Below are 13,408 nucleotides of genomic sequence, written 5' to 3' on the forward strand. Positions count from 1 at the left end.
ATGTTATGATGGTATGATACTAAACCCCTAACGGGAAGGATTGTGCCTGATGTTCATATGATGAAATCATAATCTTTCAGTCAGTTTAATTGAAGTCTGGAGCTGGCATGTCAGTTAACTGCTAGTAGTCTGTTGTTATCTGTGTATTATTGTCATTTTGTTTATTTTCTTTGGTTACATCTTCTGACATCAGACTCAGACTTCTCTTGAACTGAATTTTAATGTGCGTATTGTTATACTTTTACTTTTCTACATTGGCTAGAGGTATAGGGGGAGGGTTCAGATCTCACAAACATGTTTAACCCCGCCGCATTTTTGCGCCTGTCCCAAGTCAGGAGCCTCTGGCCTTTGTTAGTCTTGTATTATTTTAATTTTAGTTTCTTGTGTACAATTTGGAAATTAGTATGGCGTTCATTATCACTGAACTAGTATATATTTGTTTAGGGGCCAGCTGAAGGACGCCTTCGGGTGCGGGAATTTCTAGTGACCTTCTGCTGATGTTTTTTTATTTGGTCGGGTTGTTGTCTCTTTGACACATTCCCCATTTCCATTCTCAATTTTATACATGTAATATATTATGATATATGTCACATTAGATTTTTCATCATGTTTATTTGATTTGAATATTTGATTTCCTTTTCGGCAAAAAATATTTTGGGGTCGTATTATGGTATGATGTCATCTACGTCATCCTCATCTGCTTTATCCGAAGACACAATAACTTTAGTAAAAGTGAAAGGACTCTTTAAAATTTAATAAGAAGGTTCAATACCTCTTATGGAAGGTTTGGATTGATTTTGCAGATAATGGTCCCTCAGGTTTAGGAATTAGGGACCCAACAGGGGCCAAAACAAGCATTTTTCTACTTTCAGGATAATAACTTGTGTGTAAGTATTTCAATTGCTCTGAAATTGTACCACAATGTTTATTTCCACAAGTAGAACAATTTGATTCATTTTGATGGTTATGGTTTCAACAGGGCCAAAAAGGGACCAAAAACAAGCGTACCACAAAGTTCCAAATCACAAAAGGAAGGCTGGGTTAGAGTTTGGGGTTACTGGCCAATTCATGCAGGGATTATGAGCCAAAAAAGAGCTAAAAACAAGTATTTTTCTAGTTTCCAAACATTAATACTTGTGTTTAAGTGTTTGGATCACTCTGAAATTGTACTACAAGGTTCCGTATACATTTGCACTACAATGAAAGGCTGGGATCATGTTTTGGGGTAATTTCTCCAATGGAGGATTCAAAAAGTTATGGGAGTTCAAATTTTTTTAAAGGGTTCAATTTTTTTTTTCCAAAATTTATCAAATTTCAAATTTTTGAAAAGTTTCAAGAAGAAATCTTTAATTGCACAATATTTGTGAAATAGATTTGTAAGATCTTGACATTTGTTTTGTGTCAGAAACCTATATTATGTCAAAAATTTGATCACTATCCAAATTCAGAGCTGTATCAAGCTTGAATGTTGTGTCCATACTTGCCCTAATTGTTCAGGGTTAGACCTCTGCGGTTGTATAAAGCTGTGCCCTGCAAAGCACCTGGTTAAAACAGTTTTTAAGACTGCAAATAAATTTCTTCCCTTTCAAAATTATATTTCAGAACACAAAATTCATTTTGAGCTCACCTGACCTGAAAGGTTAAGTGAGCCTTACTCATCACTTGTTGTTCGTCGTCACCGTGGTCTGTTAACTTTTACAAAAATCTTCTCCTTTGAAACTACTTGGCCAATTTTAACATACTTGGCCACAATCATTACTATAGGGTATTCACCTTAAGAAATGTGTCCGATGACCCCACCTGCCAATTAACATGGCCTACATGGCTCAAAATATAACACATGGGTAATTTTATGGGATATGATTGCTGTCAAGTAATCTGTATATATATAGACTTTTACCATCGACTCCTTTTTAGCTAACCTGACCCACAGGGCCAAGTGAGCTTTTCCCATCACTTGGTGTCCCTCTTCGTCTGTCATCGTTGTCCTGCATCCGGCGTTAACTTTTACAAAAATCTTCTCCTCTGAAACTACAGGGCCAAATTAAACCAAACTTGACCACAATCATCATTGGGGTATCTAGTTTAAAAAGCGTGTCTGGTGACCTGGCCAACCTGTCAAGATGGCCACCATGGCTAAAAATAGAACATAGGGGTAAAATGTAATTTTTGGCTTATAACTCAAAAACCAAAGCATTTAGAGCAAATTTGACATGGGGTAAAATTGTTTAAAAAGGCAAGATCTATCTGAACTGAAATTGTCATATGAATCGGACAACCTGTTGTTGGGTTGCTGCCCCTGAATTAGTAATTTTAAGGAAATTTTGCCTGTTTTTGGTTATTATCTTGAATATTGTTATAGATAGAGATAAGCTGTAAACAGCAATATTGTTCAGCAAAGTAAGATTTACAAATAAGTCAACATGACCAAAATTGTCAGTTGACCTCTTTAGGAGTTATTGCCCTTTATAGTCAATTTTTAACCATTTTTTGTAAATCTTAATTATCTTTTATAAAAAAAAAAATCCTCTTAAATACTGGGCTAAAATAATCTAAACTTGGCCGCAATCACCTTTGGGGTATGTAGTTTGAAAAATGTGTCCGGTGACCCAGCAATCCAACCAAGATGGCTGCCATGGTTAAAAATAGAACATAGGGGTAAAATGCAGTTTTTGGCTAATAACTCAAAAACAAAAGCATTTAGAGCAAATCTGACATGGGGTAAAATTGTTAATGAGGTCAAGATTTATCTGCTCTGAAATTTGCAGATGAATTGGACAACCTGTTGTTGGGTTGCTGACCCTGAATTGTTATTTTAAAGGAAAATTTGCTGTTTTTGGTTATTATCTTAAATATAATTATAAATAGAGATAAACTGTAAACAGCAATAATGTTCAGCAAAGTAAGATTTACAAATAAATCAACATCATGAACATGACCAAAATGGTCAATTGACCTCCTAAGGAGTAATTGTCCTTTATAGTAAATTTTTTACAATTTTCATAAAATTTGTTAATTTTTACTAACATTTTCCACTGAAACTACTGGGCCAAGTTCATTATAAATAGAGATAATTTTAAGCAGCAAGAATGTTCAGAAAAGTAAACACATCACCATCACCAAAACACAATTTTGTCATGAATCCATCTGCTTCTATTGTTTAATATTCACATAGACCAAGGTGAGCTACACAGGCTCTTTAGAGCCTTTAGTCAATTCTGCTCATGCCCTCATGTCAACCATTTTGTTTTTAATATTGAAGAACATCTCATATTCTTAAAATTGTTTTGCTTTAAAAGGTAAAAGTAAACAAACTGATTGAATTTAAACAACTTTCCTATAATTTTCTTCTCATAATCTTTATGTTTCGATATTTCCCTTTTTTTATATGCGTGTTTTTTCGACACCGAAAATCAGAATTAAGTAGTATTTATATTTAATGTTTTTATTAGTGTTGTCAACTGTTAACCGGTTAACCGGTCGAATGACCGAATACCCAAAAACCAAAAACGCTAACCGGTTAACCTGACTTTTTTTCAATTTTGATAGTTTTCATATATCTTTGCATGTAAATCATTAAAAAGTTATGTTTTATTTAAAAATTGTCGTTGTGGTTATAAATTTGACAGATCAATTGTCCAGTATATTGATTGCTATGTTGATCCTAAATACATAAAATTAATTAGAGCTCGGGGCAGGACCTTAAAGAAACATGATTGGTAAACATGTTTTTTTAACAATCACTTTAAATCAGAGATGCGATTAAATTTTACTAATTAGTTCATTATTTCGTTTTTGATTTTATATTGTGTAAACCAACATCTAAATGTGTAACCTCCGTAGTGCAAGGTTTAGTCTTACTTTAAACGAAATGCTACCTCAAAAATTGTGAAATGCAAACCAATGTGAATGTACTCAAGATATATGTGTGATACGAGTAACATACTTAAAGAAACAAGTAAACAAAGTAAAGAAACAGAAAATTAAACAATGATCGGTTTCAGACAAATTCAATTCTACGAGATCAAGATGTTTTTTTTTATATCTGAAGTTGGTACAAATGCTATAGTTGATACGGTGTATTTGTTTATTAAAAGTCAAATTTCTCCAGGAATCCTCACAGACAAGCCTTATTATGCCGAAGGACAAACTTCAATTCTTTAATCGTAATATTATGACTTGGATGAAAGGTTGTCAAATTGACACTCATACCACACCTTATAACTATTTGTACATGTAGGTTACTATTGATAAGGCTTTTAAACGACAACTTAAACTACCGGTTAACCAGTTAATCGGTCGAACGATTATCTGAGTAACCGGTTACGCAAAAGTGTACGATTTGACAACACTAGTTTTTATATATTTAGAAACACGTCACAGAGTGTAATCAGATCAGAACTGAAAAGGAGTTTTTCTTATATTTCACCGTTATGAAACTGATATTTTATATTAAACTTCCATAAAGAAATGAAGAACCATCTAGATCGTTTACTAAAGAGATCATTTCTATGTCTGTCTGCTATTGAGGGTTATTGTTGTTTCTAATTTTAAATTCTGTGCAACATTTAAATTTTTTTTAAATGTAGTCAATAATGTCAAGGTGTAACTAGAACACTCTTTCAATCGAAATGGAGTCTTCTATATTATTGTTTGGGGTTGTTGCCCTTATACTTCAATATTAGAATCAAAATATGACGATACTTCGGGAAAAAAATAATCAGTGTTGTTAATAGATGTCGAATCATATTAAAAGCAACAGAAATTTAAACAGAGGATTGTGTACAGATAGGAGTCATGCCCTCTGAAATTAAATATTTAATGAATTAGAAATGGGGTTCCTCCTAGTCAGTAGAATACACATAGGAAAATAGGTGGTGAGGTACAAAGTGAGATACCTTTCCCTACTCTCAGTGACTACTGTAAACAAAAAGTAAACTTGAAATTGATAGTACAAAAATAAATCACAATAATAATATTGTTCATACACTTATATTGAGGATTGGATAGTTTTTAAAATTGAAAACCTATTCAGAATATGTAAATTAAAAAAAGAACACAGATACATTTTACATGTGCAGTTGAATTATTTTTAGAATAATACTAGTATAAATGAAAACCATGGAAATTGTATCCCTCAGAGCAATCTTGCTCTTTGATTGGCTTATGTCTCTCAAACTAAAGCATTTAGAGCAAATTTGACAATTGGCAAAAATGTTCATCTGATTAAGATTACCGGTATTAGGATCTGAAATTTTCAAATGAATACTACACACCCTTGTTGAGTTCCTGCCCCTGGAATGGTGATTTTATGGGCATTGTGTTTTCTGGTTTGTGCATCCATCCGTTCGTTTGTTCTTTTGTTTATTTGTTCGTTCCTCCGTTTGTCTATCTGTCCCGCTTCAAGTTAAAGTTTCGGTTAAAGTTTTTGGTCAAGGTAGTTTTTGATGAAGTTGAAGTCCAATCAACTTGAAACTTCGTACACATGTTCCCTATGACATGATCTTTCTAATTTTAATGCCAAATTAGAGATTTTCCCTCATTTTCACGGTTCACTAAACATAGAAAATGGTAATATGGATAGGGCATCTGTGTACTTGGGACACATTCTTGTTGGTTATTTTCTTGAAAGTTATTATAAATAGAGATAAACTGTAAACAGCAATAATGTTAAGCAAAGTACAATCTACAAATAATTCAACATGACCACAATTGTAAACAATCTACAATTGATGGTGGCAACTCTTCAATTTCAGTACTGTTATTCCTTAAATCATGGTCAGTAAACCAGGTGAGACATTTCAGCATGTGCACTCTTGTCTTTAAATTGTCCTTAACGTTATTTGTACTAAAATGATTAGTTAATTATTATTTTATTCCATTTATTTCAGAAAAATAACTTATATGGTTGAAGGCAGTGATGGTAATCCTTCACCACTATTCATAGTAATGCTTCCTATAGACGGTTCCACTGAAAGTGGAAATGTAATCTGGGAAGATGTTGTAAAAGACATATCTCCACTCTGTTGTTTTAATTATGAGTATGTAGTAGGAGCTGTTATAGTTTTTATAGAGAATCCAAATGGATCAGAAACCAGTTCCAACTGTAGTGACAACCAAGAAGAACAAAGACATGGAATAATAGCTGACAAAGATGATGAACTTTTAGGACATTATATTGGCCATGTTTATATTGTTAATCCAGAGTATGGAGATATTATAAAAAAATATGAATATTGTAACTCAAGAGGGATCAAAGAAGTGAGAGAATTTGAAGAAGAAGGGGATTGTGTAACATTTTTACTTTTTCGAACAAAATAAACTTATCTAATCCACTGGTATATATATCTTCAGATGAAAATGGGGATTGCTTAAATTTCATTACACTCATTTTGCCAGAAAGTCGTCCAATATATTGATACTTCCTGTTTTTTTCTTAAATACCTGAATAGGAACTCCTTTAAATTTTTGTACCATATAAAAGTTTAATTTATACAAGATATATTTTCTACTGGTACAAGGAACATTTACTGTCACTTAATAATAGAATTTATACTGATGAATTGGACTAAAATCGTGTTATTTTTAAGACCCATTTATGGGCATGATATTTTCTGGTCTGTTCATCCATCCGTCTGTCCTGTTTCAGGTTAACTTTTTGGTTAAAGTTTTTGGTTAAGGTAGTTTTTGATGAAGTTGAAGTCCGATCAACTTGAAACTTAGCAAACATGTTCCCTATGATATGATCTTTCTAAATTTAATGCCAAATTAGATATTTTATCCCATTTTCATGTCCACTGAACATAGAAAATGATTATGCAGATGGGATATCCGTGTACTTGGCACACATTCTTGTTGCTTTTAAAAAGAAGGTTTTGTCAAAAAAATAAAACACATTGTCATTCCATCTTATAAATCAGAAGGTCTTATTCTTTCTGTAGATCTGAACTTAGTACCAATTTAGATCAACAAATTACATTGGATATCAGATGAACACTACACCCCTGTCCCAGGTTAAGGAAGGGTTGAGCAATCACACACATTGTTAACCTCATCATATTTTGTATGTTCCTGTAATTAAGTGTCTTATTTGTTTTTGTTAAGTGTCTATTTATGGCATGTTGTGCCTTTAATAGCTTATTATATATATGAGCATATTATTTTATATACATTATACAATACTTTATGACAAGAAATATATATGTTCATCAATTACATTGATACTAATTTTTATATGCTGCTTGTGTAAGAATACAATTTAAATAAATAAAAAAATAAAAGCTGCAACTTTTAATTCATTATCAGTATGATTGAGAGTTAATTCGTGTGTGAGATATTTTTTTTGATTTTATCATCATGTCGGCAGCATTGCAATTGAAATGGTATGGGGTAATCATTTGATCAGTATGTCAGATCTATATTCTCATCTCTGGGCCAAAATTATAATTTAGCCCCTTTTTAGACACCCATATACGAGACATATTTATTTATGTTGTCTTAAGTGTAATTAGTTCTTCAAGTTGATTTATGTATTTGTAATTTTTTAATGATTGATTTTGTTAATGATAGATATATAATAGATTTTGAATTTATATATATCTTTAATTTGAAACATATTATTCATTTATGTGGTCTTATGAATATTGATAACTCATGATAACAGTATAGTTCAAGATACCATCATAAATTAAAGTTTTTCTTGAATACTGTTCAGGTCTAACAGGAACTCCATTAAAACTCTTGTTGTAGGATATGAAGGCTTACCAAAAGTTAAGTTAAGCAAATTGTACTTAAACTTTTCTTCAGCCCTCTTAATATTAGTAACAAATATAATGAGTAAATATTGATCAAAGGTACCAGGCTTAAAATTTGATAAGGCAGAGGGCCGTTTTTACTACATAAGACTCATCAGTGGTGCTCAGATCAAAATAATGTGGTGGTTTATGTGAGACATTTTTTATATGTTACAATGACCAGGCACTGTTAGCTTTGAATTTTACTACTAAATTATAGAATTAATACCGATGAATGGGACTAAAATCTCTTTATTTTTGCCTTTGAGAAGGTTTGTCAAAAAAAACATTGTCATTCCATCAATTAAAGTCATCAGAAACAAGTGACCGGTGAAAAATAATGTTCTTCCAATTATTGAACCAATGCGTACAAACATCATAAACTTAAGTCTTTTGTGCACGAATTTATCATTTTTTTCATTTGAATTTCGTTTAATCATCTTTTTTTTTCAATCGGTCAGTGTTGTGAAAACATGGCAGGTAATTAAAGTTTGTGTTTTGAATGTAAATTCAGATAATAGTTCATTTTAAGGACATCCATGTGTATTGCGATAACTGGATTTTTACGAGATGGGTCACACTGAGGTCACTTTGCATACAGAAAATGTGTCGGGGGAATTGCTTCCTGGAAGGAGGCAATTAAAATAAAGTAAACTTGAATTTAGGGCCAATCATACCAATATTTCGGACCTAATTTCTATTTCAAAAAACAACGGCAGACATTATCTGTTAACAAAACTCTGTTCGTTACCGGTTAATAAGTTAAATAAAATTTTGGAGGATTGCAACACAATTTCATATAGCAGTCCTAAGTATGAAATTGTTCAAATTATTATGGCATATTGTTATTCTAAATTATTTCCCAAAATTGATCGCCCTGAAGATCATAAAAAACATTTTATTAAAATCAAGTATGTCAATAAAGGCTTTGATTTTGTAAATATTGCCGGTATATTTAACGACCATTCTGTTAAAGAACAAATTCCTGGATATTTTGACAATACTGAGCTACCTCTTATTTGTTATATTTACAAGAAATCTACCCGGAAATTTGTGTTTAATTATAGTCAATTGTGTAAAGATGTTAATATCAGTGAAAATACACCTACTTCATGTAATTGCAGTAATTCCGAATATATTTATGGACCCATTTCCCATGTTATAACAGGAGATCTTAACATCGTTCAAGACCGAAAGTTAAAATCATTTCTCAGTAAGGGACCTAAATATCGTCCCCCGTCAATTATTAATTGGAATGAGTGTCGTAATATCATCCACGACTCACTCCATACTTACTGTATGAAATGGATAAAACGGGAAAAAGCTGACAAAAAATCTTTGGACTCTTTTTTTAATTCAGTAATGAAGATAGTTGATATACGTATTCAACATTTTAAAGAACATTTTACTATTAACAATAACCACAATAAACCTATTTCTCGTATCAAACATAAACTAAAAGAACTAGCCAAGGAATTTGTTTTTGTCCCGGCCGATAAAGCTGCTAATAATATTATTATTGTTTGACGTAAATTTTACATCGAGGTTCTGAAAAAGGAAATCACCAATTCACCAACATTCCAACTGACTCCATTTTCAGAAAACGAAATCTGTAACAAACATAAACTTTTAGCCACCGCTTTACAAGCAGAGCCAAATACAATGAAAGTTCCAACTATGTATTGGCTTCCAAAGCTACACAAAACCCCTTACAAATATAGATTTATTTCGTCTTCAAGCCATTGTTCAACTACTAAATTGTCTATTATTCTTACCAGCACACTTGGTACAATTAAAAACCTTATAATAAATTGTTCAAATAAGGCCTTCGAAAATAGTGGAATAAATTACTTTTGGAGTGTCAAGAACTCGTTGGAAGTACTTGATAAATTGCATGCTTATATTGGTGATTTTGAATCTGTTCAAAGTTTTGATTTTTCTACCCTGTATACCACATTGCCTCACATTCTCATTAAGAAAAAATTCACACACCTTATTAAATGGGCATTCAAAAAATCAGAATGTGAATATATATGTTCAAACTCTTTTAGGTCATTTTTTAGTAGCAATAAACAAAAAAACTATGTTAATTGGACATGCTTTGATACTATATATGCCCTTGAATTTTTACTAGATAACATTTTTGTTCGCTTTGGGGATTCCGTATATCGTCAGATTATCGGAATTCCAATGGGGACTAACTGTGCACCACTTATTGCGGACCTCTTTTTGTATTGTTACGAGTTACAATTTATGACAAAAATAAGCAAAGACCCATCAAAACAACATCTGATAAACAAATTTAATAATACTTTTAGATATTTGGATGATATTTTGGCTCTCAATAATGACGACTTCAGTATGTATATTAATGAAATTTATCCTGGTGAACTCACTTTAAATAAAGCTAATACTAACAATGACCACTGCCCTTTCCTCGATCTTGATATCTATATCACTAACGGAAAGCTGAATACTAAAATTTATGATAAAAGGGATGATTTTTCATTTCCTATCGTTAATTATCCGTTTTTAGATGGTGACGTTCCCTTGTCACCATCTTACGGTGTTTATATATCTCAACTTGTACGATTCGCTCGTGTATGTAACAATGTTTTAGATTTTAACGAGAGAAATTTATGTATTACTGAAAAATTATTACACCAGGGTTTTCGATATCACAAACTAGTCAAAACATTTACTAAATTTTATCATCGGTATAAAGACATCATTCGTAAATATAGCTCAACATGCAGACTTTTTATACGTTCAGGTATTTCACATCCAATTTTTTATGGAAATATTCTTTATAAAGCACAAAGGTGTCAGTATTCACCTCATAAACTTACAAAACCTTTGAATAGACTTATTAAGAAGGGATATAATTACGATACTGTTGTCAAGTCATTAAAGATTGCATATTTTGGCGTTAATATTGAGTCACTGATAAGGTCTTTGCGTCGGAACTAAACACATTTATTCTAAAAACAGTTGTTGGCATGACACGGGTTATGTTCTTCTCATATATGTTATGATGGTATGATACTAAACCCCTTACGGGAAGGATTGTGCCTGATGTTCATATGATGAAATCATAATCTTTCAGTCAGTTTAATTGAAGTCTGGAGCTGGCATGTCAGTTAACTGCTAGTAGTCTGTTGTTATTTATGTATTATTGTCATTTTGTTTATTTTCTTTGGTTACATCTTCTGACATCAGACTCGGACTTCTCTTGAACTGAATTTTAATGTGCGTATTGTTATGCTTTTACTTTTCTACACTGGTTAGAGGTATAGGGGAGGGTTGAGATCTCACAAACATGTTTAACCCCGCCGCATTTTTGCGCCTGTCCCAAGTCAGGAGCCTCTGGCCTTTGTTAGTCTTGTATTATTTAAATTTTAGTTTCTTGTGTACAATTTGGAAATTAGTTTGGCGTTCATTATCACTGAACTAGTATATATTTGTTTAGGGGCCAGCTGAAGGACGCCTCCGGGTGCGGGAATTTCTCGCTACATTGAAGACCTGTTGGTGACCTTCTGCTGTTGTGTTTTTTTATTTTGGTCGGGTTGTTGTCTCTTTGACACATTCCCCATTTCCATTCTCAATTTTATTCTTCTAAATATGAATAAATTAAAGAATTTTCTTCAGAAAAAAGTATATGTACATAAGTTTTATAATGAAAACTATCCATAAAGTTATAGAAAAACATATGCATTATTTTTTTTAATTTGAGGTTTCTTATGATTTTAAAGCAGAAGGTCTTATTCCTTCTGTAATTCTGAACTTACCACCAACTTATATCACTTTGAATCAACAAGTTACATTGGATATCAGAGGAACATTACACCCCTGTCACAGGTTAGGGAAGGGTTGAACACTCACACATTTTTAACTCCACCATATTTTATATGTTCATATAATTAAGTGTCTTATATGTTTTTGCTAAATGTCTATTTATAAATCAGGCAATATCATTCTTCTTTTGAACTCACTTACAATTTGCATGTTGTGCCTTTTATAGCTTATTATATATATGAGCATATTATTTTATATACAATTTTACACAATACTTTTAGCCAAGAATATTATATGTTCATCAACTACAAAATGATATTTTACGCTGCTTGTGTAAAACCGGAATTTAAATAAATAAAAAAATAAAAGCTGCAACTTTTAACTTATTATCAGTATGATTGAGAGTTAATTAGTGTGTGAGATATTTTTTTATTTATCATCATGTCGGGGCATTGCATTTGATTGGTATGGTTTAATTATTTGATCAGTATGTCAGATCTATATTCTCATCTGTGGGCTTAAATTATTATTTAACCCCTTTTAATACACCTTTTTACTGGACATATTATTCATTTATGTTATCTAATATGTAATTAGTGCTTCAAGTTGATTTATGTATGTGCAATTTTTAAATGATAGATTTTGAATTAATACCTATCTTTGTGATTTAAGGATGTTAACTTCTCTGTTTCAATTAGAAAGTTTTTTAAAGACTGATAATGCATTTTTGTAAATTTTTTTTTAGATATAAGCCATTGAAAATTTACAGGAAATAATTCTCTTTAGATATTTTATACATTTGACATTAGCCATTTTTTTCTTTCAAAAACTATTAAAGAATAACTAAAAAATTAAGATTTTAAAATATGTAATTTTAAACTATATAATTTTGCTAAAACTAGATGATTCTGAATTTTTGGCAAAATTAAAAAAATAAGAGAAGTAAACATCCTTGAGTCTCATATTTTTTGTTTTGAGAATAATGTATGTCAAATAAACCAAACACACATGTCATTCCATCCATAAACTCCCTTTTTTAGTACATTTGTATTTGTTACTGATATTTATTACTTAATAATATATTTTGATATAACTTTACATACCATCATAAAATTTTGGAATCTTATTTATTAAATGATTTTTATAATTACTGTTTTGGAATCTTATTTATTAAATGATTTTTATAATTACTGTTTTGGAATCTTATTTATTAAATGTTTTTTTACAATTAGTGTTTTGGAATCTTATTTATTAGCTCACCTGTCCAAAGGGCCATTAGTGAGCTCTTCTCATCACTAGGTATTCGTTATCTGTTGTCGTTTACTTTAACCAAAATCTTCTCCTCTGAAGCTGCTGGTACAAATTCAGCCAAAGTTGGCCACGATCATCATTATGATATCTGGTTTAAAAATTTATCCAATGACCCTGTCTGCAAAACAACATTGCAGACATGGCTAAAAATTTAATTTAGACGTAAAATGCAGTTTTTCACTTACATCTTTAAAGCAAACAGACATGGAGTTAATATGTTTATCAGTAAAAGATATATCTGCCTTGAAATTTTTAGACAAAACTGGTTAATGGCTTGCTCCCCTGAATTGGTAATATTAAGGGCATATGATACAGTTACATGGAAGGTAATGACGTTGCAAACGTAATTTGTTATTTTCGCGACGTCAAACTGTGACATATCGGGAAAAAGATGCATTTTTCGACTGATTTATATCATTCAAACTGATTTAATTTGAAAACGAGTTCATGGACCCCTATTTTTCAAAACAGCATTTGGTTTAATTTTGCAGGGAGATTATGTGACCCAA

At 31.5% G+C, this 13,408-nt stretch overlaps 1 protein-coding gene across 1 annotated transcript in view; it reads left to right on the forward strand.

Annotated features, from left to right (window-relative positions):
• The window catches only part of LOC134693692 (uncharacterized), a 56,545-nt gene extending 48,143 nt beyond the window's left edge, over positions 1-8,402 (forward strand). The window contains exon 9 of the mRNA XM_063554588.1: positions 5,892-8,402. Within this exon, the coding sequence (XP_063410658.1) occupies positions 5,892-6,321 (430 nt within the window). The 3' untranslated portion in view covers positions 6,322-8,402. The remainder of the gene's footprint in view (positions 1-5,891) is intronic.
• The last annotated feature ends 5,006 nt before the right edge of the window (positions 8,403-13,408 follow it).

This window comes from Mytilus trossulus, chromosome 12 (assembly GCF_036588685.1).
Source record: "Mytilus trossulus isolate FHL-02 chromosome 12, PNRI_Mtr1.1.1.hap1, whole genome shotgun sequence".
In the NCBI taxonomy this organism is placed as follows: Eukaryota; Metazoa; Mollusca; class Bivalvia; order Mytilida; family Mytilidae; genus Mytilus; species Mytilus trossulus.